The 26,510-nt window shown below is 49.2% G+C and overlaps 1 protein-coding gene across 2 annotated transcripts in view; it reads right to left on the reverse strand.

Annotated features, from left to right (window-relative positions):
• The window catches only part of WDR27 (WD repeat domain 27), a 159,126-nt gene that overhangs the window by 51,874 nt on the left and 80,742 nt on the right, over window positions 1-26,510 (reverse strand). For both annotated transcript variants that reach the window (XM_078447592.2, XM_078447593.2), the window contains exon 24: window positions 24,132-24,230. In XM_078447592.2, the coding sequence (XP_078303718.2) occupies window positions 24,132-24,230 (99 nt within the window). The remainder of the gene's footprint in view (window positions 1-24,131; window positions 24,231-26,510) is intronic.

Genomic DNA, 26,510 nt, shown 5'->3' on the forward strand with positions numbered 1-26,510 from the left:
TCCTCACTTTGAAGACACCACTGTGTACAGAAATACTTACAGCCAGGAGTACACGGTACCAGGATTTCCTTCCGAATACTTCGGTGCGTGTTGGGGGTGGGGGAAAGGGAACGAGAGAAGACATGAGCCTCGGCTGCTGATGGGCACATGGGGCCCGTTACATGCGGAGCGTGTGCTTAAACTTTTCCGTAACAAAATACTTGACGTTGTGAGGCAGGGTGGCCAGACTCTGGTGGCCACGCAGGTCCCGGGGGGACAGTGAATCCACACACAGGTCACCCTCCAGTCCTGCCTGGGGTGGAAACTCCTTGACAACAGAATATACTCCTCTAAACCACTGAAACCGGTATAAAGCTCCTTGTTACATTGAGCTAAAATCAGTCTTTCTGAGACTTCCAACACAGGACCCGACTCGGGGAGGCAGAGGCCACAGGTCAAGGAGGCAGTGGGCTCCTCCTCCAAAGAATTCTTTGAAGACCTGAGGACAGCTATCCTGCCTCTAGAAGCCAAGGTTCTGACCCTTTGCACCACTCTTAGAACCAAACGGGGATATCATCCTTAGAAAGAGCTTCCCACCCCTTTCTCTCCGCTGTCCCCAAATCCGGTTGGCTTAGCTCCCCTGCGGGACCCTGCCATTCCGTCAAGGGCTCCCCCGTTTCTGGCTCATGCACACATGCCTGTGAACACGGTCCAGCTCCACACACCGAAAACCCTGCGTGCAGTGGCAATCCTCAGTCTGTCGTCTTCTTTAAAGATCAATCACACAAAAATGCCAAAGCTCATGAAATCAGTGGGCGGAAGTTTAATAATAAAGAGGATATTTACATCATTTTTAAATATCCACCCCCAAACTGCTTAATTATCACGAAAGGGGAAATACTGACTTTACAAAAGAGAAGCCTGATTTACAGTATCTCAGCGGACTTACGAAAGTGCACGAGGCAACTGGGACAAAACAGTATCAAGATGCTACTGATACAAGGACACAACACTTGTGTGTGACAGAGATAGCAACCAATCGCAGAGAAGAAACTGACCTCTGCTTTTCAAAACAATCAAGGTCAAGAAAGACAAAGCATGAGAAACTGTTCCAAGTTGGAAGAGGCTGGGAAGGCATAGTAATTCCACGACATGCATCATCCTGGGATGGGACACGTTATAAAGGATTTGTAAATGTGACCTACAAGTGAGCTGTGGGCTAGATAAGCGGAGAACAGCATCACGTCAGTGTTACATTCCCTGACTTTTATAACATGTTCTGTGTACGTAAAAGGGTGTCACAGCTCTTAGGAAGGGCATCCTACCGTGTTCAGGCTTAAAGGGGGAAGATTTCTCCAACGTACTCTGATGGTTTTGAAAAACAAGTTTGTATATATGCAATCCGAAAGAAATACTATGCAAGCCATACGTAGGATTTAAAATGTTCTAGAAGCCATATTAAAAAATAAAACAAATGTTTTAATTTTGATATCTAACTCATACAAAATATTATTTCAGCACATCATATAAAATTAATGAGAAAATTTGTATCATTTGTACCAAGTCTTTAAAATCTGATGTGTATTTTAGATTTATAGATCATCTGTGTATTTTAGATTTATAGATCATCTAGCCAAATTTCAAGCACTTAACAGGTACAGGCAGAGATTAATGAGGAAGGATAGACAAATAACAAGTCCATTAAAAATGGTATAAAATAAAATTATTCTTTAACCTGGATAAAACTATATAGAACATTCATGTGTTAATCTTGCAATTTTTTTGAAGTTTTATATAGTTATTTAGAGAGAGCAGAGGAGGAGCAGAGAGAGAGGATCCCAAGCAGGCTCCACACTGTCCGCACAGAGGTCAACGCAGGGCTCGAACTCACGAACTAGAACCTTGAGATCGTGACCTGGGCTGAAACCAAGAGTCAGATGCTTAACTGACTGAGCCACCTGGGCGCCCCCCCCCACCATTCTTGCAATTTTTATGTAAGTTTCAAACAATATCAGAATTTTTAAAAAACAATAAAAATCAAGTAACAAAAAGTGGTAAGAGAATACAATAAACAAATTCATGCCAATACCTTTCAAATCTTAGCAAATGCACAAATGCCCGAAAAACTTCTTACCAAAATCAATCTAAGCAATTATTTAAAGCCAGCACAATCCTATCATAAAACATCAGTCCCTAAACTTTTTGGTCTTAATACCCCTTCGTACTCTTAACATTTATTATTGAGAACCACAAGGACCTCTTGTTTATATAGGTTGTATCTACCAATAAATTAAAACTGAGAATTTAAAAATACATTTATACTTTAATTCTCCTAGCAATGATAACTCCGTTATATTTTTACACAAGTAACCTCTTTTATGAAAAATAACTATGTTTTCCAAAACAAAAATAAACTTAGCAAGATGCATGGCATGATCTCTGGATTCTCAGGCCTGCCACTGCACTCAGTTTGTTGCGATACGTCATTTTGGTTAAAGACTATTTGGAAAGGAAGAACTACTCTTAACAGTCCTTTCAGATAATTGCAAATAATCTCCAAAATATGATGAGTGCATGTTTCTTAAAGGCCATGTGAATTGTGGAATCTGAAACTGTATCAGTGAATGTATTCTGACCCATTAAAATCTACTGGTCTGTCTTCCACTGTGAGTGAAAGGGTCTTTACCACCACATGCTTTTGTTAACATCATGCATTAATCGTGTGAAAAATACAGTTCACTTGGTTATGCAGATCTTCACATCTTGATACATTACATTATGCGATGTCAAAATACCACAATTCACCATATCAACAAGCTAAAAAAAATCGCATGGTGCCAGTTGATACTGGAAAAGCATTTGGCAAAAGCCAACACGCATTGATGATAAAAGCTCTCGCAATTTAGGAGAGCCTGGTAAAGAGCATCTACCAAACACCAGAGCTAACACCACGTTAATGTGAAGGACTGAATGCTCCCCCCGACTGGGGTGGTGAGGGATGTCTGCTCCTGCTCAACACAGCGTTGGAAGCTCTGGCAAAATTGCAGTCAGGCAAGAGTAAGACAGAAAACACATGCACTTGCAGGGAGGAAGCAACACTGTCCCTATTTGCAGATGCCATGATCATCTACACAGAAAATCCCAACGACTCTACAAAAAACAAACAACAGCCAGAAGTAACTCCCAGAGCTAATAAGTGAACCCACCGAAGTCACGTCACACAAAATTCAATCTCACCCCATATACTGATAATGGCCATGTGGAAAACGACGTTAAAAGCAGTATCGTTTATAGTTACTCTAGAAATGATACACCCAGTATAACTTTTAGAAGCATCTGCAGTGTCTGTAAGCTGAACGTTACAGTATACTGACAGGGGAGAGCAACGCAAGTGGAAGGACAAACCATGTTCATGGATTGTTAGACTCATCAGAGTAAACATGTCGATTATCCCCAACTTTATGTGCGTACGGGTTGAATACAATCCCTATGAAAACCTCAACAAGGACTCGTGCAGACACAGCTTATTCTAAAATTTATATGGAAGGGCGTATGCTCTATGACAAGGAAGACAATCTTGACAAAGACAGTAAAGTGACAGGAGTCACTGCAGCTGGTAACCTAGCTTACTGTTGAAGGACGATACATCGTGTCCAATCTGAGTTTTCTGGAAGAATAAGAGGGGGTTCTACACAGAAAAATCACTAAATGCTGTTCATCAAGTTACAAATTCTAAAAAGAAGGGGCACCTGGGTGGCTCAGTCGGTTGGGCGTCCAGCTCCAGCTCAGGTCATGATCTCACGGTTTGTGGGTTCGAGCCCCCCATGGGGACACTGACAACACAGAGCCTGCTCCAGATCCTGTCCCCGTCTCTCTGCCCCTCCCTTGCACACACGCACGCTCTCTCAAAAATACACAAACGTGAAAAAAAGAAAAAAATTATATTCTCAATACACATAAAAAACATTTGATAAAACTCAACACGATTCATGCTTAAGACATGTTGAGTCCGACAGCTGTCTGTCAAAAGCCATCCTCAGGGCGCTTGGGTGGCTCAGTAGGTTGAGCATCCAGCTTCGGCTGGGGTCATGGTCTCACGGTTCATGAGTTCGAGCCCTGCCTCGGGCTCTGTGCTGACAGCTTGGAGCCTGGAGCCTGCTTTGGATACTGTGTCCCCCTCTCTCTCCGCCCCACCCCTGCTTGTGCTCTGCCTCTGTCTTTCAAAAATGAATAAACATAAAAAAAAATTAAAAATTAAAAAAAAAAAAAGCCATCCTCAACAGGCAGGCACTGGAAACTTCCTTCCAGGCCAGGCTTCTTCCCTCACTTCTGCTCAGGCTCTCGGACAGGGTGACCAGGAAGGCAGATCTAAAGTGCAGATGCGGGTGAAGCAAAGCTCCTACACAGACACTACAGTGTCACTCCACGCCGACAGGAAAGAGCCACCGGGCCCTGGAAAGAGAGGGCAAGGGTGGGATGAGGAGGCGGGGTCCCCAGACCCACCTGGTGGTGACACCGGTGACACTGTCTGATCCTGTAACGGTGGCACACGTCACAGCACATTTGTCCCAACCCAGCACGTCCAACACTGAGGGCAGGCTCTGGGAGACATGTCCATGCACGTGGTTCGGGGACCGCAACAAGGCTCCCGTGGAGGGTGACCCTAACGGGGAGGGTCTGTGGTGCGTGCACGCATTCCCGACGGTCACAGGCGACACACGTCTAGGGTAAAGTGAGGAAAGGACCCACCTCCCTCTGCAGAGGGACTGGGACGGCGGCCAGCGCCCTCCATCAGCCCAGCTTAAAGTGCTGTCTTCTCAACAAATACCTGCCATTTGTTCCTGGCAGCCTGGCCTGCAACCCAGCCTCCCATGCTGGGCGGACACCTGGGGCGGGGCGAGGCTCACGTGGGCGGCGCTCTGGACCTCTGCCAGCCGTGTCCACGCCCGTCCCCGGAGGGACCAGCGACAGCGCTGCGGTGTCCCCCACCTGGCGGGAGCCGACAGGACAGCTCTCCCAGGCCGCTCCCTCCTCGCCATCCAGGAGCCCTCACTGGGAGGCAGGGCCAGCCACCCGGCGCTTCGGCGGGAGACACCTGCAGGGGCGGGGGCGGGCAGTGCCGCCCCTCCCCCGCTTGCACCTGCTGCTGCCCCTTCTCTGGGCCACAGCTCCCCCTCCCCCCCCCACAAACACACAGCACCGCGCAACTTGCACATGTGGGTTAGGGCACTGCCCTTGTGCCCCCGCGTGAGCCCTGGAGCAGAGCTTCTGTGGGTCCAGGGGGCACGAGCGGCCTGGACCCGAGGACGATATTCGGAAAGAAATCTCGTGGGAAAACCCCCACCTCGCTCGCCCGGCACCCCGCGTGGTCTTCACCGCAGAGACTTCGGGGCGTCCCTTTGGTCTGTCCCAGGACGGGTGGGGTGACGCCCCAGTTCTGGGCTGTTTCTTCCAGGTCAAGGGGAGCAGATGAGTAGCCCTGAGTGACTGTCAACAGCTGTTTCTCTCGAGCTCCAAAGCGGTCAGAGTTGGCACTGAGTCCTTTCCCTAAAATTTCTGAATTCTTCACCCTGAATCAGCACGTGCACAGTGTCCCATCCAAACTGGAAGGTGACGTAAGACCACGAATGCCGAACAGACTCTTGTGACGTGAGGTCAGGGTCTTTTCCGTGTGAGGCAGCACAGCTTTCCATCAGTGCTGACACCCTAAGGGTTAGCCCAGGGTACACAGCAGACAGATCGTGCGGCCAACCTCTAGGCAGTCAGGGGAGAAGAGTCGTTCGGTTTGACAGGCAGTAAAGAAAACGCTCATCACTCTATTTGTGTTAACTGCTACTTTCCGTGCAACTACCAACCAGTTATTGGAATTTAAAATACACAGGACAGGGGCACCTGGGTGGCTCAGTGGCCTAAGTGTCCACCTCGGGATTTCGGCTCAGCTCATGATCTCATGGTCCTCGAGAGCGAGCCCTCTGCATCAGGCTCTGCCCTGACAGCGTGGATCCTGCTTGGGATTCGCTCCCTCCCTCCCTCTCTCTCAAAGGGGCTCTCTCATGAGCCCCTTTCTCGCTCATGAACGTGCTCTCGCTCACTCTTGCACTCTCTCTCTCTCAAAATAAACTTTCAAAAAATACACAGAATTGTTAATCTATTGCAGAAGTGGCTGAAGTAGCCGTCCGTAACGTACAACTGTCAGGCTAAAATCGGTACTTAGATGTTATTTAGAACATCAAGGCTTGTGGCCTATCGCTGGCTGTGGCTTGGCTCTAGCCTGAGGTGAACCGTGGGCACACACAGCACCGTGGAGTCACGTGGCACACCCGAGGCACAAGGACCACCTTTCCAGGCGTAATCCGAGCGCCATTTCCAGCCTACGAGGCAGTTTTGCAAACTCAACCTGTCACCTCAGTGGAGACCTGAGCTCCAGAGGCAAGCAGAAGCCTATGTTTCGGTCAGGAATGAACACTGTTGTCGTGGTGACTGCTTAAAAACCGCAAGAAAGCACTTCCAGTGCACCATGATCCAAAACGGCGCCCAGGACTGAGGCGGCCTGATGACCTCGGCGCACTGACCTCAGGCGGGTCCCACGGGGGACCCGTCACGGGACGGCGAGCCCAGTCCGAGCTTCAGCTTACAGCCGCCTCGTTCCACGAGTCCAGTCTGTGCATCGGGAGTTAATTTCAGAGCAATCCTCGAGAAGAAATTGAAGAGAGACTCTTGAACGTGAACGATCCCTTGCAGACGAGCATCTGGCCGCAGCCACGAGGGACGTTTCCGGCAACAGTCCCGCCTTCGTGTGGACCCGCTGCCTCTGCGGGGTAGCTGCTCCGGGTCTGTACGTCCCCCTGCTCTGGGGTTGCCTCAACCCAAACGGTGGGTTGGCAAGAGCGCAGCAGGCAGTGGGAGCCCCACAGGGCCACAGAAGCACCCAGAGCGTGACGGGGTGCGTGCCACGGAGGACGTGTCCTCGACACCCCCCTCCCACCGCGGCGCGGACCACCCCTGGCGACCTGTGGACACGGGCTCCAGTCAGCGTCCGAGTGGCCAGTGAAGAATGCACCTGGCAAATGTGATTCCCTCTGGTAACACGTGAACAGAGGCCAGAAGTGTCCCCTGGTTGAAGTGACATCTAAATGCAGAGGCCCCGCTTTTGTTCACTTTTCCCATCCCGGTTTTAGGAAAAGTAGTCTAAAGTTGGGTGTCTGGGTTCACTGCAGTGGCTGCATTTTTTTCCTTCTTTTCTCTTCCTTCCTTCCTTCCCTTTCTCCCTCCTTCCTTCCCTACCTTCCTTCCCTCCCTCCCTCCCTCCTTCCCTTTCTCCCTCCTTCCTTCCCTCCTTCCTTCCCTTTCTCCCTCCCTCCTTCCTTCCCTTTCTCCCTCCTTCCCTAACTTCCTTCCCTCCCTCCTTTCCTCCCTCCCTCCCACCTTCCTTCCCTCCCTCCTTCCTTCCTTTTCTCTCCCTTCCTTCCTTCCTCCCTCCCTCCCTCCTTCCCTTTCTCCCTCCTTCCCTCCCACCTTCCCTCCCTCCCTCCTTCCCTCCCACCTTCCTTCCTCCCTCCCTCCCTTCCTTCCTTTTCTCCCTCCTTCCTCCCTCCCCCCTCCCTCCTTCCTTCCCTCTCTCCCTTCCTTCCTTCCTCCCTCCCTACTTCCTTCCTTTTCTTTCTTTCCTTCCATTGGGAGGAGGGACTTTATTTTTCATTTCATGGCTCTTTCCTTAACAGTGATACTAAGGCATATGGACAAGAGCTGACTAGAAGACCCCCTCTGACGAGATCTAACTGTGTCTGAGTCCTGGGGGCAGACAGCCTTGCTGGTCTGAATACCCACCGCAGCCCCAGTAACAACTCTGTGACTCTGTGGTCAGGTGTTGGGAGAAAGGAGACTTGGGGACCACTCTGCATAGCTTGTCCAGATGTCTCCAATTCTTATGTTTTAATGAAATTACTTTGTGATTCTGCTTTAATTTTCTGTAATTTATCCTGTGTTTATTTCGTTTTCTGAGTGTGAAAATGGATTTAAACTTAAAGCACCATGGACTCTTTAGAGCTTCACCATTTAACAGATTCAACGCCAACAGCCCGCCAGCCCCTCCACGCGGATGTGCGTCTGTGCAAAGACACTGCCGAATGAACGCGCGTGACTAACCATCACTGAGCACGCACACGGCCCCCTTCTGTGTCTGACGTGCTCGTCCTGGAAACTCCAAGGAAGCACGCCGTGTCGTCTGAGCACGTTTTAAAAAAACTGGCAGGCGGAGATTTTGTGGTGACAGATATCGCGGAGCACCCAAATTCCCCTGTTGTTCTACTTGAGTAGAATTTTAAGTTCTTTAGACTTCACTGTGCTCCCACTTATGGTAAAGAATTGTCAATATTCAACACACAAATATCTTTGATGGCAGGTAACTGGCGCCCCTCCAGCTGAATGGTTTGCCCGCTTGAACCGAAGGCAGTCAGGCTTCTGAGACGCTGAGTGATCCGAGCCTCTGTGCATACTGAGCTCTCCGTAGCCACGGCCACAACTAGAGCCTCAGCACCTGCACTGGCATCACGGCTCCCCGTGGCCGGTGTGGCAGCCCGTGGGCCCCGGAGGCACACGGTCCTGGCATCTCGTCTTCCGGCAAACCCGGAAGCCACGTGGGACAGAGCTGGGAGGGGTGCCTGGGTCGCAAGCACAGGGGCGGGTTAGGGGACACACAGCAGGAAAGTGCCACGAGCCACGCCACACTTCGGGTCCAGGAACAGAAAAACCAGCCCCTCGCGTCCCTTCCAAGACGCTGCTGTTCTAGTTCAGCTCAGACTGAACATCAACAAAGAGAGGAACAAACGGGCCGTGATTATCTGAGGAGGGAAGCCGTCGCCGAGAGGAACGCTCTTTCCACTTGAGGTGACCACGGAAGCTGGACAGCGAAGTCCACGCATCTGAGGCTTACGGCTTCAATCCCAAGGTCTGGAAGAGCTTCGCGGCTCGGCAGGACGGACGGGCAGACGGACGTGGACGTGTGCGGCTCAAGGAAACCTGACGGTCTGTGCGGGGATAAGACGTGTGCCGCGAACACCAGCAATTCCTCTGACCGAGGAAATACGAAAAAGAGGCGTAACCTGCCGGCAACGTGCTTTCCTTAACGGCCCTACCTGCGGCTCAAGCGTCTTGGTTCAAATCGTTACTGGGAACGTGCCATTTTAAACACGGAAACAGTGTGGGATGCAGTGGGGGTACAACCAACGGGAAGTATCGGAGCAGTGTGGACCCTTGGAAAACGTCAACGTCAGAGGACCCCACGTCTCAAGTTCTTGGAGCCGCAAAGTGAATGCCGTTCGTGCACAGCTCCTTTGTCACCGGTCCCTGTTTCCGCCACGGTGGTGGCCACACGGCCAGCCTCTGCTCTGGTCAGCAGACGTGACGCAGAGTCGCGAAGGAGGGTCAGTCATACTTCCCAAGTGGGTACGTGATGAATCCCTCCCAGGTTGTATTATAGCCTGAGTTTTAAACATAAAACACTCTGTGTTTCTAATGATTTACTATTCTGAAGGCTTGCAAAGCAGACTGCTTTCAAAGGTTAATTTTCTAGAATTCTGTGTGATGTGCGTTTTTGCATCCATGAGATGAATGCCCTCAGATGAACAATACTGTAATTGCTAGGCAACATGGAAATGAGTAAAGATGTCAGAAATAACTGTGCTGCCATAAGACACCAGAACGCAGATGGACTTACTTTACCCGAATTCAGCGAGCATCCGTCTGTTCTGTTCCGGCGATCAGACTGAAGACAATGCCACCCCCCCCTCCCCGAGGGACTCAAATTCTAGTGGAGAAGCCGACATCTGAACCGGAAGGCTGAGGGCACAGGGCCCTGCACGCTGCACACAGGTCCGTAGCCGGCGGTTCACACCTGAGGGTCAGACGCCGGCTCGACTTCACGGAAAGTCACAGAGGACGGCATCTGAACGGGGTCCGAAGGCCGACAGTGGAGGGGAGAACGCATCCCGGAGATGGTGTCCACAGAAGAGCGGGGACCCCGCCGGGCTGGGCACGGAGCCCCGGGGCACAGGCCTGGATGGCGGGGTGGGAGCAGGCTCGGTGAAGCCGGATGGACCTGACTGGCCGAGCTGAGGCGTTTGAACCGAATCCACTGGGCAGTGGGGAGGAGGAAAACAATTATCGCTTACATTTTCCTAAAACCTAGAAACCTAGAGGAAAAAATATAAACTGTAACGTAGAAGAAGAAAACTGTGACCACACTAGATGCGTGAGGTTGATTCCAATATAATCCGGTGATTAGACAGGGTGGTTTTCCAGAACAAATCAATGAGCCTTCAATTTCACAGTGGAATCACAGGAAGACTGTAAAACACTTCGGGGGGGGTGCTTGGAGAGAGAAGAATGTTCTTCACCAGACGATTACAGTGACACGCATACCTTCGGGAGAATAAACCCAGTTAATGAAGCTAAACTACCTCTTCAAATTGTAAAAGATTAAGTATTCAACACGAGACTTCACCCACACTCTGAGAGTCAACTGATTTTCAACGAAGGCACTAATGAAATTCAGTGGAAAAAGTATTTTTAGCACGTATTACTGGAGCAAACATATTCACGGGAAAAAAAGAACCTTGACTAGACTTTTCTCCGTGCCCCAAACTACGTCAATGCACGGTGGCTGTGCAGGCCAGACACGTGGTGTTCTTGCCCCGTGTGACCCCTCCCCGAGGGTGGGGGGCCCTGTACACGGAGCCTGTGCACAGTTACACCCGAGACTGCGGCACCGTCGCGGGGGGAGCCGTGAGGAAGGGTGGCCGACAGGGGTCCGTTAACGGCCGACGGCCACTTCCGGTCTGTAGCCAGCAAGAAGCCGAGGCTCTCGGTCCTACAACCACACGGATCCCAACCTGCCAACGACGTGACGAGCACGGAAGGAGATCCGGCCCAGGAGACCCTTGGCTGAGCAAGGGCCCTGGGCAACACCTTGGTCACGGCCAGGAGACCCTGAGCTGAGAACCCGGTGAGCCACACCCAGACTCCTGACCCACAGAAACCGTGAGAACAGACGTATGGTGTTTCAGCACAGTACGTTTTTGCTGATACGACGGACCCGTGAACGGCGTGGGGGTTCGGGGCGCCGGCCCCTGCTTGTCGAAAGTCCACACGTGATTTTGGCTCCTCGAAAACATAACCACTAATAGCCCGCCACGGACCAGAAGCCTGACCGCTAGTCAGTTAACACACATTTTGGGTGCCACGTGTGTTGCATATTAAGTATTCACAGTGAGGTCAGCTGGCCAAGAGGCAGCACGAGCACGGGGCTGTGCTCTAGCTCCGGGGGACCGCGTCCAGGTGGAGCCGCACAGCCCACCCCACGTTGTTCGACGGTCTGCCTACCGTTAGGGGACAAACGGGAGCAAACACAATGGGTCAGAGGTCTAAACACAAACAAAAACTTCCCGGAAGAAAACACACAGAAAATCACTGCAGGCTTTGAGTCGGCAAGATTTTTCAGACAGGCCAGAAAGCACCAACCATAAAATAAAAGTTACACTTCGTAAAAAGTCAGCATTTATGTCATTAAAGGATATTATAATACAAACAGACATGCCCCAGACTTGAGGAAATATTTGCAACATGTATACCTGATCTATGATAGTATCTGGAATACATTGTTTTTAAAGTTCTACAACTTGCTAATAGTAATAACAAACAGTTAAAAATAAGGGCATAATCACATGATGTAGTGTTCAATATCACTCATTATTAAAAAAATACAAATTAAAACCACAATAAAAATGCCACAATAGGGGCGCCTGGGTGGCTCAGTCGGTTAAGCGTCCGACTTCGGCTCAGGTCATGATCTCACGGCTCATGACTTCGAGCCTCGCGCCAGGCTCTGTGCTGACAGCTCGGAGCCTGGAGCCTGCCTCAGATTCTGTGTCTCCCTCTCCCTCTCTCTCTCCCTCTCTCTGTCTTTCTCTGCCCTTCACCTGCTTGTGCTCTGTCTCTTGAAAATAAACGTTTCAAAGAAATTTAATTAAAAAAAAATACCACAATAGCTAAAATTAAATAGACTCACAAAACAAGGCTGCCGCAGAGCAGGCGAGAATGTGAACGGCGCCCACTCCGGAAAGCTCACGAGCGGGTACTGAGGCTGAGCACGTGGCCGGCCCACCCTCACCCCCCCATCCCCCCATGGGTCCGGCAGCCCTGCCCCCATCTGCTTGCTCAGGAGAACCGGGAACCCATCACCACACAGACCTTTCCAGAAGTGGCTTTATTCACGATCGGCAAACTGATACACCAGAGGCTCCTTGGCTGACACAACAGAAAAGCTCTCCATCACATAAAGGAGTGGCTGCTGCGACACGTAACGGCACAAAGGTCCCGTGGCCATGGAGTTCTGGAAACGACTGACACTGGGACGCTCTTTGCTCACGGGTGTGGACGCGGGGACTGACTGGGAAAGGCGTGTGGAAGGTCCCGGTGAAGGGAAGTCCTGCGTCTGCAGGCAGCGTGGGTCACACAAGCGTGCACCTGTCCACACTCACAGACCCGCAGTCTGGGTCTCAGTGAGTGTGACCACAGTACCTCTGTGGGAGGAACAGAGTCAGCCGTCCAACGTGACTCAGAGCACATGCTTATTTAACACAATTGTAGATAAACCGTCAACACTGACTGCGTTCACCTTCAATCTTTCCTTTTTAATTCTTATTCAAAAAATATTTTAGTTTTGATTAAAAATATCAAAGTAATGTCTCCCAAAGAAGACATCCAGATGACCAACCGACGCACGAAAAGATGCTCAACGCCACTCCTCATCAGGGAAATACGACTCAAAGCCACACTGAGATACCACCTCGCACCGGTCAGAGTGGCTGAAGTGAACAAATCAGGGGGCTCTAGATGCTGGCGAGGATGTGGAGAAACGGGAACCCTCTTGCACTCCTGGTGGGAATGCACACTGCTGCAGCCACTCTAGGAAACAGTGAGGAGGTTTCTCAAAAGTTAAACATAGATCTACTCTACGACCCAGCAACAGTGCTACTAGGAATTCACCCAAGCGATACAGGTGTGCTGTCTCGAAGGGGCACATGCACCCCAATGTTCGCAGCAGCACTTTCAACAACAGCCTGAGCGTGGAAAGAGCCCCAATGTCCCCCGATGGATGAATGGATAAAGAAGATGTGGTTTATATATACAACGGAATACTACTTGGCAATGAGGACGAATGCAATCTGGCCATTTGCAGCAGCGTGGATGGAACTGGAGGGTATTAGGCTGAGTGAAATCGGTCAGTCAGAGAAAGACAGATGCCACATGTTTTCACTCTCATGCGGAATTTGAGAAACTTCACAGAAGACCATGGGGGAGGGGAAGAGGAAAAAAGAGTTACAAACAAAGAAGGAGGCAAACCGCAAGAGACTCTTAGCTAGAGGGAACGATGCGAGGGCTGGCGGGGGGGCGGGGGTTGGCGGGCACGGAAGCGGGTGATGGACGCTGAGGAGGGCACCTGTTAGGACGCGCGCCGGCTGTCGTATGCAAGCGATGAATCAAGGGAGCCTACTCCCGAAGCCAAGACCACACTGCATACGCCATTGGTAGCTAATTTGAGAATAAGTTAGTTTCTTAATTTTTTGGAATACTTATTTTTGAGAGAGACAGAATGCAAGCGGGGGAGGGGCAGACCGAGGGAGACACAGAACCCGAAGCGGGCCCCGGGCTTCCAGCCGTCGGCACAGAGCCAGACACGGGGCTCGAACTCACGAACCCGAGATCGTGACCTGAGCCGAAGCTGGACGCTCAACTGACTGAGCCCCCCAGGCACCCAACAAAAAATTATTTATAAAAAAATGCCAAAGTATAGAAAATTGCTTTCTCCATCTTGCTTTCCCCTTCACATACTTAAAAAAATGGCCAGGATGAGGATTAGTAATAAAACGGAGACTGTTTTCATTGCCATTTTCTATACTGCACAATATTTTAGACTTGAATATGCACTGACCGTGTAAGATCTGACAGATGCCTCTTTCACTGTTCCCAGGAGCCCTGATGTCTGTAAGCCCCTGTTCACTTCAAGATATTCTTATAATTTGTAAAAAGTAAGAGGGTGTTGTGTAAATCACGCCATTATTTCCCCACATAATTTGAGACATTCTGCGTTCAAGCAAGCGTGACCTTCATTTCATTAGAAATTGCTCTAAATTCAATTTTCCTCTTGACTTTACCATCTCCTATAAATAAGTAGGACTCACTGAAGAGTCCCGTGTTTAAGACAGGGTAACTGGCGATCTTTGAGCACGTCTGAATTTGGAATTTTCTCACTGCTGTTCACCCTGGGACGTGGGTGCTGTCCGTCCCTGGCTGGGCAGGAGGCAGGCAGGTGCACCGCTGTACTCAGAAAGAAGCCTTGGGTCCCAGCCGAATCCTTGCTACTGAATGACACACGTGGGTTTTCTGGGGAAAATGGGTGGAAGCCAGAGGTTACAACCCAGGAGACGAATGTCTGCAGGCTGAGCGGCCTCAGGAGGGTGGCCAGGACACCAGCTCCCGGTAACTTAATGCAGAATCTCTCCCGGCGTGATCTGAGGCCCGCCTGTCCCAAAACTCCAAACCTCAGATGATCTTGTGGAAGTTCACACTTCTAGCATCTTCCACACATCTGCGGAAACAGAGGGTCCAGGACAGGGGCCAAAACATCTTGATTTCCAGAAACACTTACTAGACCTTTAGGTAAACTCATTTTGCTTACCACAATTTCCCAGCACAAGTGGAAATAGATGCGGTATTCGTCCAGAGCACGTGAGCCATCAATCTGCAGCCGCGCAGGCTGTTCCTCTGGACCACTGCCGGCGAGAGGGACCACTGCCCTCCCTCAACTCGAGTCCCGGAGTCAGTGCTGCCACAGATGGTGCGCGCTGCCCATCATTTGTGTTGCACGCAGACTCCAAGGCGCCCTCCCTGTGCCGGGGGAGCCCTGACAGGCCGACCGTCTCGTGGCTCCGCCTCCTTCCCTTCCCCCCAACAACTCCGGGGAGCAGCCAGAACTTGAAACCAACGCCTTATATACATTTGTGCTTCCTCTTCTTGATTTATTCCTCCCATAGGTTAAGCCTGCATTGCCACGAAGGATCGGTTTCTGGTACGATATTTTGGCTTTACTAGAAAATTACTTGAATATGAAAATAAGCAATGTGACAAAAGCAGGCTTCCTATTCCTCTAGGCTGTGTTACATTTAAATTTATGGCTTGGCTGTTGACTTTGCTATAATCTGCAGAACGTTTTCCGAAAGGAAGGTACTTGGACTGTTAGGTTCTTCGGAATGAAATTAGCTTTCAGAATGTGGGCTTGATGAGATGGTCAGGAAACATCTGAGAATGATATATGTTTCAGAACTAGAACGCTGTATATGAAAACAAATTTGAAAGCACTCAATGGCTAAAAAAAAACAGTGTTATTCCCACATTAATAAAAATAGAATACATATTGCCTTCCATAGAATAAAAATAAGCAACTGTTTTGAAATCTTGATTTAGAAGTCACTTCTGGTGCACAAATCCAGAGTGAAAAACATTCCTCGTGCCCGGGGCCTCCCTGCAGAGGAAGACATAGGCTCCGCTCTCACTTCTGCCCACGAAGGTCCCGCGCACTCTGGTCCCGCCTCCCTCCGGGGTCCCTTCCCGGCCCTCCCTTGGTGGCACCGTGGCTCCCGTGCCTGTGCTCACACAGCACCGTGGGGGCACCGTGCCGGGCGCACCGAGGAGCTAAAGTCCGCTTGTTGGAGCCCAAATCCTACCGCTCACCACTGAGCTCACCCAGGCCAGCTTCTTTGTGCTGCAGTTTCCTCACCCGCCTGCTCCATGAATGATTAAGTGTCCACTTCCTAAGGATATGATTAAATAAAGCACATGGAATGCTGACTGTCACACAGTAAATACCTGTCAAGTACAAGTAAATGCTTACACTGAACTCAAACCTTTTTTTTTTTTTTTTTTTTTGGCTCCTGGTAGAAATTAGACTTGGGTGCGTGGCCAAGAAAGAAAATTCTAAGTAAAATCCACTCCAGCCATCTGCACGGAGGCTGGCGTGCAACCTGGCGGCAAAGCGTGCTGGTTTCAGAGACAAAAGGAAAACTGGACTTGACACCTGGTTTGAATCCAGAAAAAGGCGGGCTGGACCCTGGCTGCGCACACGGCCTTGGCCAGCGCACCCGGGGCCCTCCGGCGCCCGTCTGGTGCACACAGGGTCACGAAGCCTGCTCCACGCTGTACTGTGTCACGTCTGTGCACATGTTCCACAAACGCACGCTTTATACAACACAAAATAAAGACCATGTCTACCAAGATCCAAAAACCACCACACGCGCACACAGATCCCACATCGTCCCGATCCTCTCAGTGGAGAAGACAGCGATTTGACCATCACAGAGATCGTAAAATTCAACAACCTAATTTTACAGATAAAATCAAGGCTCAAAACGTTTCCTGTGGAATCACGTGGCAAATATACAGGATTCATCGTTATCATTTAAATCTCTTCAGGAGATAACTAACTGCGGAAACAAAATTAATAGTAACACGTGGAGTCTATGATGTTGGAAAGTAAAATGTGCCACACGGATAGCGTGAAGACCTAGACAGGAGAAACAGACGCTTACTGTCTGTCATAAGGTTCCCACACTGTGGTGGCAGCAGGTGACAGTGGAGGCCCACGGTCCCAATGAAAGATACGTGCTAAAACCTCAGCTCGCGAGTGACACTTGCGCGAGCGTTCCACGAGACAAGCAAACGTTCCTGATGAATCTAACCTGATAAACGAGCGATGTCTTGCAATATGAGTCGAACCTGACGCCAAACATCACATGATCACAGCTGAGCCGATGGTGCTTCTGTCTCTTCTCTCGCTGCGGGACGGTGGGTGATCGTCTCCCACACTCGGATGCTCGGTCTCGGGCCACCGGGTCTGGCAGAAATCGGTGATTTTTCGGAACGTGGGAAGGTGCCCGCGACCGGCACTGGTGTATTTTTTGTCACTTCGAGGCACCTGTGAACAGTCCTTTGCTTTTCCGGACAAGAGTGAGCTTAGGAGCACTTTGCCTCATTCTGCGTCAGGCTTCCCGCAGACACAGACCCTTTCCTCTGCTGCCTTACTGCCGCTTACGTTAAATACCGTAGATGACAAGAGTTTATTCATACTGTACCGAGTCAACATCCGTGTGAGTGTATACAGCGGCCCCCATGCAGAAAAAGGTGGAAAAGAAAGGCGGCAGGAAGGAGATGCTTACTGTGGAAGTTGAGACGGAAATCACCGAGAAGTACGAACGACGTATGCGAGCGGCCGACATTGCAAGAGTTTACAAGACGTCTACGTCTGCGTCTCGTCTGCAGAGGAGGAGGAGAGAAGGGCGGGGGAATCCCTCACTTCAAATGAGGTTAGGGAGATGTGTAAAATGTGGGAAACGGTGCAAAATATTGTAGAAAAGCACCAGACGAATACGGCCGTAGCAGTGAGAGTGATGGATCTGTTTAACGACGATGCAATGTCACATTTCTGCGAAATCCTCAAAAGGAGGCAAAAGCAAACGTCACCCGATAGGCTCCTTGTTAAAGTTGTGGGAAAAGAAAAAGATTCCGTTGAGCCAACAGACGGCAGTGATTCCGTGAGTGATGGTGAGAGTCGTCCTACACAGTAACCCTCCTCTCTCTTGTCTCCCTCGCACCAGCCACAAAGGTTTTCAAAGGGAAGTGCAGGTTAATTTGTTTTTCTTTATATTTTGTATTTTCTTATTCTTTTGTATTATATTACAGTATAATCATTTTTATCCAAATATTTTTGGGTTGTGGAACAAATCATCTGAGTTTCCATCATTTCTTATGGGGAAATTCGCTTTGATATGCAATTGCTTTGCATCACAAGCACGTTTCTGGAACGAATTAAGCTCGCAAACCACAGTTTTACTGTATATAAGTGGCACAGCAATCTCAAATGAACAAAACAAGGAGTTACAAAAGCCAGAAAAAGTGAAGAAGTAGCTGTACAAAAGTATCTAACTGAACCAAAAGGAGGCAGGGAAAAGGAACTGAGTATCAAATGGGCAAATATAAAAAAGGTAAAGCAAGATGAGAGGCTTAAACATGATCTTATCAATAATCTTATCAAATGGACCAGTCTAAACACTGATTAAAAGGCAGAGATAGTCAAATTGGTTAAGAGAGTAAAACAAATCTAAATACCACCTATAAGAAATGCACCTCAGCAATCCCTATCAAAATAACACCGGCATTCTTTGCAGAGCTAAAACAAGCAATCCTAAAATGTCTATGGAATCAGAAAAGACCCCAAATAGCCAAAGCAATCTTGAAAAAGAAAACCAAGGGTGGAGACATCACAATCCCGGACTCCAAGCTGTATTACAAAGCTGTAATCATCAAGACAGTATGGTACTGGCACAAGAACAGACACTCAGATCAATGGAACAGAATAGAGAACCCAGAAATGGACCCACACACGTATGGCCAACTAATCTTCGACAAAGCAGGAAAGAGTATCCAACGGAATAAAGACAGTCTCTTCAGCAAATGGTGCTGGGAAAACTGGACAGAGACAAGCAGAAAAATGAACCTGGACCATCTTCTTACACCAGACACAAAAATAAACTCAAAATGGATGAAAGACCTAAATGTAAGACAGGAAGCCATCAAAATCCTCGAGGAGAAAGCAGGCAAAAACCTCTTTCTCCTGGCCATAGCAACTTCTTACTCAACACATGTCTGGAGGCAAGGGAAACAAAAGCAAACATGAATTATTGGGACCTCATCAAGATAAAAAGCTTCTGCACGCTGAAGGGAACAATCAACAAAACTAAAAGGCAACCGATGGAATGGGAGAAGATATTTGCAAACAACATATCAGATAAAGGGTTAGTACCCAAAATCTATAGAGAACTTAACCAAACTCAACGCCCAAAAAACAAATAATCCAGTGAAGAAATGGGCAACAGACATGAATAGACACTTCTCCAAAGAAGACATCTAGATGGCCAAACGACACATGAAAAAACACTCAACATCACTCATCATCAGGGAAATACAAATCAAACCCAAAATGAGATACCACCTCACACCTGTCAGAATGGCTAACAACAATTCAGGCAACAACAGATGTTGGCAAGGACGCGGAGAAAGAGGTTCTCTTTTGCATTGTTGGTAGCAATGCAAGCTGGTACAGCCACTCTGGAAATCAGTGTGGAGGTTCCTCAAAACATTAAAAATAGAACTACCCTACGACCCAGCAACTGCACTACTAGGTATTTATCCAAAAGATACAGGAGTGCTGACTCGAAGGGACACATGCACCCCAGTGTTTATAGCAGCACTATCGACAATAGCCAAAGTATGGAAAGAACCCAAATGTCCATTGGCTGATGAATGGATAAAGAAGATGTGGTATCTGTATAGAGTAGAGTATTACTCGGCAATCAAAAAGAATGAAATGTTGCCATTTGCAGCTACATGGGTGGAACTGGAGGGTATTGTGCTAAGTGAAATTAGTAAGAGAGAGACAAATATCATATGACTTCACTCACTCATATGAGGACTTTAAGATACAAAATAGATGAACATAAGGGAAGAGAAGCAAAAATAATATAAAAACAGGGAGGGGGACAAAACATAAGAGAGCTCTTAAATATAGAGAACAGAGGGTGCCAGAGGGATTGTGGGAGGGGGGATGGGCTAAATGGGTAAGGGGCATTAAGGAATCTACTCCTGAAATCATTGTTGCTAACCAACAACTAACTAATGTGGATGTAAATTAAAAAATAAATTATAAAAAAAAAAAAAGAAAAAATTGCACTTCAAATAAGAGACCCACACAGGTTAGAAAAAAAGAATACAGAAAATACTATCCTAACACTAATCAAAAGAGAGCTGGAGTGGCTATCTTTACCCCAAAGTGTATTTCAAAGCAAGTAAAGAAAGAGACCATTTCCTGAGAGTGAAGGGGTCCGTTCACCAAGAGAACATAGTCCTAACCTAACAAAGGAGCTTCAAAACACCCTAAACAACATCTGTGGGCATCAGAGGGAGTAAGAAGTTGTAGACAGAGGCAGGCACACCAGTCTTACCAGCTGATGAAGACACAGTCGGCAAGGACACTGGACGTGAAACACACGGCAGTCCCCTGGCCAGGTGGCTGTCCGCAGCACAATCTTCCCCCAACAGCAGACACAGACCGTGAAACCAAGTTTTGTGGCTTCAGGCCACACCACGTATGTTCTCTGACCACATGTTGTTAAAGGGGAAACCAATAAAGAGAGATGGGGGGTAAGTCCCCACATACCTGGAAACAGAGAAGCACGCGCAGAGAACCCGCAGACCAGCAAGGAAGTCAAAGGAGAAGCTGGAAAATGTACTGAGCTAAATGGGGGTGTGGGGGTGCGCCCAGAGTGGGGCTGGAGGGGAGCACATGGCACCCCACCCTCCACTGTCACCTGTGAGGTGCAGGCAGGCCTAGGACACGTCCTGTGAGAAAGATTAAGTTAAACTTGTCACTTCCGTTGGTCACAGCAAACCTCCTACCACTGCAGACTTTCCTTAAAGGCCACGGGAAGGAATAACTCAGCACCCAGGTTCTCATTCTTCTCTACCTCAAAACCAATAGGAAAAATGAGCATTTCTACACTGCGCAAAAAACCCGGGCTTTCTGATCATTGAACTCACCTGAAATTCAATATTCTCTCAAGTTAAATCGAAATTAGACCTCTTCGTGTCAATCCGCAAAAGCATCTTGAAAGCAAAATGGAAGAGACCGTCCCTCCCGCGGCTGAGTGCCGGTAACGGGTCAGGTCTGCGGGGAGAAGGGAGGTTCCTGAGCATCTGGCGGTGAGCGGACGGCAGGCGGCGGCAGCACTCCTCCATCAGCCACCGCACCGACCGCGAGGCCGAGAGGAACCTGTGCGTCTCAGCCTCGAGACTCTGCTCAGATGAACGTGAGTCAAGAAAACAGCATGATCCCTGGAGTCCAGCGCCCGGCCCCGACTTTTACTAGACGCGGCACGTAACTTAGCACAAGGTGTTGCAGTGCACATCCCGGGCAATGTCTCCGAGCGGACTTTCCCCCACGGGAAGCAGAGGCAATAATAACCAACCGCTCACTTTCACTGTGACTATCAGATCAACCCAATAAGCAGGTTCCTCCCACATAAGCAAGTTGGTGAACATCACTATTTTAGGTGTACCATCCGGTCCTGACCCTAAAACCTGCCTCACTTATCTTTCCTCTCTATGAAGTCCTATCTAAGAAGCCAAATTGGAGAAACAGTTTCTAAAAAGGACAGTTGGGTTTCCGTTTGGAGAATTCAGAACGTACGGGAGCTGAATTTGGTAACACCACCACCCATGTCTGTGCCTGCAGGGACAGCTGCACAAGTGTGTGCCATTCAATTAACCATCACCGGAGATGTCCTCGGGTTCTCTCTAAATATGTCTCCTTATGGAGTTTTCCGGGTTGAACCAGAACCATGGGAGGAGCCCTGAGTGGGGCTGAGACCCATTTCCCAATAACCACCGACTAAAGCAGTCAGATTGAGAAGCGAGTCTGGGTCCTCACGAGCTCCCCTTGGAGCCGGGCCGCACGCAGGGGCGGAGCAGTGGGAGGGGACCCCCGCACCCCTGCTCAGCCTCATGGTTTAGAATCATCAGGACACCGGGCTGGGTGGCTGTCAGTTAAGCATCCAACTCTTGATTTCGGCTCAGATCATGATCTCACGGTTCACAAGATCAAGCCCCACATCAGGCTCTGTGCTGACCACACGGAGCCTGCTTGGGATTCCGTCTCCCTCCCTCTCTGCCCCTCCCCCTCTTGTGCTTTTTCTCTCTCTCTCTCTCAAAATAAAACAAATGAACTTTAAAAACAAAGAAGTAATAAATAAAAAGTTCAAATGCTGCTGACAAAAACCAAGGAAAATAACCCCTTCCCAGATACACTTAGGTTATTTTTCCTCAGCAGAACTTAAAGTTAGGTGACCTATTTGAAACATACAGATTTAAATTTCTTCCTCATATGCTTAGGAAATAAAATTTTCTGAAAGGTTTGACAAAAGGTGACTTGGGAAGAATACCAGGTATTTTAAAGTTCCTAAAAGTAACAGTATTTTCTGTGTACTTTTATTCGTGTAATGATCCACATTGATTAATTCTACTGACCTCACTATAATCGTAGTTTTAATAATTAAAGCGAATGGCACTTGCTCAGCTCCTAACGCTACCAAACTAACAGCCTGGCAGAAAAAGAGACCTGTTCATCCAGGCGTCCTTCCACAGTCAACAGTCAGAATTCCTTAAAAAATGACAACACATCAGAAAGAAAGGTAAGCAAACCAACTGTCAGGAGACACAGTGACCAACGGAACCAGACTCAGAAATGACCCAGATGTTGGCACAGTCAGGCAGGAACTTAAATCTTACAACAATAAGTTAAAGATTCTACTGTAATTCCATCAGGAAGATAAATCTTTGAAGAGAAAAAATTTTCTAGCCTAGAATAATTAGAACAAATCCAGGTTCTGTACCTGAAAGAGAAAACAACAAAGTAAAAAGCAAAACCGAATCTACAGAACACACTGTAAATACAGAGGGCAATATGGCAATTTTAAATTAAAAGCTGGATCAGTCAAGAAGCAAAACGTTGGGCCCACAGATCAAGACATGAAGGATATAAACAAGCCATTTAGAAATGAAAGAAAACCCTCAACTAATTAACAGCATATGGAACAACGCACAACCCTCACGGCGTCCAAAGGAAGGCGAGTTAAAATGATGAGCTACCGTGTCTTCGGAACGAACTTAACAGAGGTAATGAAAGTGCTCGTATCCGGACCGGTAAGGACGCGAACAGCGGGGAGCATTTTGAAATCCCGTTCTCGTGGGTCACATCTGCCGCTTCTGCGCATCGGAACCATCCCCGCGACGATACAGACCCACGCAACGTGGTCCGACTGAGACTCTTCCGGTACTCGGAGCAGCTCCTCACTCAGTGATGCTAAAAGGCATTTCCGTGCCAATACCGAATTGTCAGAGCAGCCGGCATCCCCCCGTGGACAGGCGCCCACGCCAGCCCGCCCCGCGCGCCTCTAACCCTGCTTCCGTCTTCTGCTCTCTTCCCTCCTGGCCGCCCGTCCGTCTCACCAGCGCGACGTCAAAGGATTCAGAAAGGAATCCAACGACTTCGAAAATACGCCGGGGAGATCAGAATGGGTAAGGACAGCACGGATTACCGACCAGAAAGGCCAGGACCGACGGCATCTGTAGCGCGGCCTGATTACGTAGGGGGTGAGCGACTCGTGACCACACGAGCAGAAAACGTTTCAACCCGAGCGCCCGCATCAGGGTTACCGCCGGGACGAGGCGCGCGAGGACCTCAGCGGCACGGGGTGGGGGCTCTGTGGTCAGTGCCGGCACCGGCGTCGCGCATCCGGCCCTCGACATTCAGTGTCACCAGGAGCCAGACGTGCCCGAGAGTCCAGGGTGCCCCTGACGGCAGCAGTGTGCCGCGGGGGGGCGGGGCGGTCCACCTTCGTTCACACACCCACACACGCACACGCCAGCCGGACCCACGAAATCGCACGCCGATGCAATTCTCTGAATCCACATCGCCGTACGCTCACGTTACCAAACGTCACCAGTCTTCACACACAAACCCGTCCACAATTTAACACAAGACCACACACTCTTTCCGTGTGATTGATGTGAAGCTGATGTAACTCTGTTTTCACGTCTCCTCCTAGTTAGGCCGATCTCTTTAAATGCTGTGGTCCTCCTCCTGCACCCAATTCTTTTTAGGAGACACTCCAAAACCGTTTTCTCACCTGCCCTGGGACTCGGCCTGCCCGTGTTCACACCCGCCCGAGGGCACGCCCGCGTTCCCCGCAGCTCGGCTCCCAGCAAGCGAACGGGATGACACAGACCGCCACGCGGAAGAACACGCCCTGCGCTTCCCTTTCTCCCCCAGCAACGGTCTGGTCCCCACGTCTGTCTCCCTGCACGTGACGAACACTGCTGGGTCACCTTCGGCGTTCCAGGGTTTCGCCAAACACAGGCCAACACAGGAAAGACGCCGGAAGCCGCATCAGGAGTAGACGCGCCCCGCCCACACGAGCAGACCGTACCTGGGGGGCCGACGGGCTGAAGGCCACGCCAGCGACGGTGTCCGTGTGTCCGGCCAGTCTGTGGGAAAACGTGCTCGAGCCCAGTTCATACACGTACGCCTGCAAGACAGACAGACAGACAGACAGACAGACGGGGCTCCATGATGAAAGGGCCAACGGTCCACGTGAGTCGCGCACAGCAGAAGCGCACCCCACGGCCGAGCGACTCCGCAGCGGCCGGTCACCTGACGGGCCAGCGCCGCCTGAGCCGGAGACCCGACTCGGTGACTCACGCCTCTCTCCTCCTTGCCTCTCGGACCTTTATTGTCTCAGTGGACCCACAGCCCCTGATGCCTCCACAGTTCGGCCCTGCCTGCAAGTCCCAAGCGGAGTGAAAAAGCGATTTATGTCCTTTTCCATAAATTTGAGACAAAAACATGTACACACCTTGCTTCCTACTAAATTAGCTTGGAATCGAGCAATTCAAATACTTGGAATTTTTTCTATAGTATAGCTGTTCTTAAAATTTTAAATAAAAACATACAATACTGTCTGATGGTATCACCATATGCATATAAAAAGATAGGTATAGAGAGAGCTGGACAGATGCATGGATATTTAGAGAGAGAGAGAGAGGCCATCAAATACTTCACTTTAGGGACACAAATCTGGTATCGGGATGCCATCCCGATGTGATAGAAGAGAGGAGAGACCCATTCTAATTTTTAGGTAACAAAATGTGCAAACAAGTGGTTTGTGGACTCTACTGGTAATAAAAAAGAAATGCCACGTCACAGAAAAAGCAAGACATCTACGTGATTCCTTCTTCCACAAAAAGTCTATTTCAATGGACAGACGAGCCCTTCAAATTTACAACTTCCAAATGATTCTGTCATGGGCTAAACAGCAGCTCCTGAAATAAAGTCTACAAACAGAGATTGTATATATCTTGAAGCGGAAATATTTAAAGCATGTTTTTGTTGGGTTTTTTTTCTGCTGTTCTTATTGGAAACGTGCTTATTTGAAAAGCAGCCACTGACGTGTGTGCTCCCAACAGTTCCCAAAGGAGGCTGCTGCTGCGGGCCCAGGGACCCCACTCTGGGGACCGTAACACTGAGGTTTGTCGCCACATACGGGACACCACCTTGCATGCCGCCTGGCATTTGCGTGACATCTCACAACACCCATAAATGACGCCGTGAGGCCGCGAGAGAAGAATCAGTAACGGTTAAGAAACTGCCTCTCCTTTCCTGTATGCAAATGCTTTTAAATGAAACCTACCTTTTCTCCCAGAAGAACCAGAAGGTTCTTGAATGAAATGAATCTTTCTGGTCATGGCAAACCGGAACCATGAGAACGACAGTCTGCAGCCACAAATATCAGACATATTTTATTAGGTGCACATTCGTCACAACCTGCCCTTTCAAACGGCAGCAACAATCGGCCCAAACGGACAAGATGCACCTTGTCTGATGCTGAAAACACAGGAATGGCCTGCAACCCGTGTGCAGAACACATTGTTTTGATTAGATGTAATACTAGTTACTCAATTCATGAAGCCACCTGTCCCCATCAAAGGGAAAAAAGCCGTGGCTAAAACGTACTCAGAAAGACGAAACGTAAAATAAAACCCTACAAAGTCAGTCTTACTCTGACACTAACGAGCCCTGAGAACGGGCAGCGTCTTCTCACAAAGGATGAGGGTGTGGCCCAGCCCACCCGGGAGCAGGGAAGACGCTTCGCTGTTCAAGACGTTTCACAAAAACCGTCCGGGACTGAATGTACCAGTGAAAAAGATGATGTTTTACAAACACAACTAGACCAGTTCATTATGAATGTTTTGTAATTCTGCTGAACCGCATCCTTGAAGGTGAAGCTGCTTTCGTTTTTCTGTCTCACGTTATTCCTGCCACGTGTCCTTCATTTCCCTTTGCCTGGATTTTCTCCACAGAAGAAATGGACAAAAGGATCGCACACAGAAGTTCACTCTGTGTCTGAAGCTTAATTAGTGTTGATATCGTCCCCGGGGGAATCAACGATCACATCACAGACATTCACTTTGTTTTTTAAAGTATTTCCAGAAAGGATGTTTCTCAGGACTGTGCATATTGTCTTAGATCACTGAAGTTTTAGTTCACAAAAAACTTGTGAAGTTTTCTAAGAAGGCCAAAGTGTTCAAGATTTAATACAGAGCCCTACTTAAAATCCCATCAAGACAGAAACATCGCCCACCTCCTGCAGAAGCCAAGACTCTGTCCGAAAGCCCCTGATTTGGGCACGTGGAGCTCTGTGGCCACCACCAGGTGAACACTGGATGTTAATGGCGGGGCTGTCCCTCAGGTTTGGAGGCAGAATCATGACCCCCTTCTCTCGGCAACCTCCATCAAGGTCCGGCAGACG

The sequence above is a fragment of the Panthera onca genome, chromosome B2 (genome assembly GCF_046562875.1).
Source record: "Panthera onca isolate mPanOnc1 chromosome B2, mPanOnc1 haplotype 2, whole genome shotgun sequence".
NCBI classification, from domain to species: Eukaryota; Metazoa; Chordata; class Mammalia; order Carnivora; family Felidae; genus Panthera; species Panthera onca.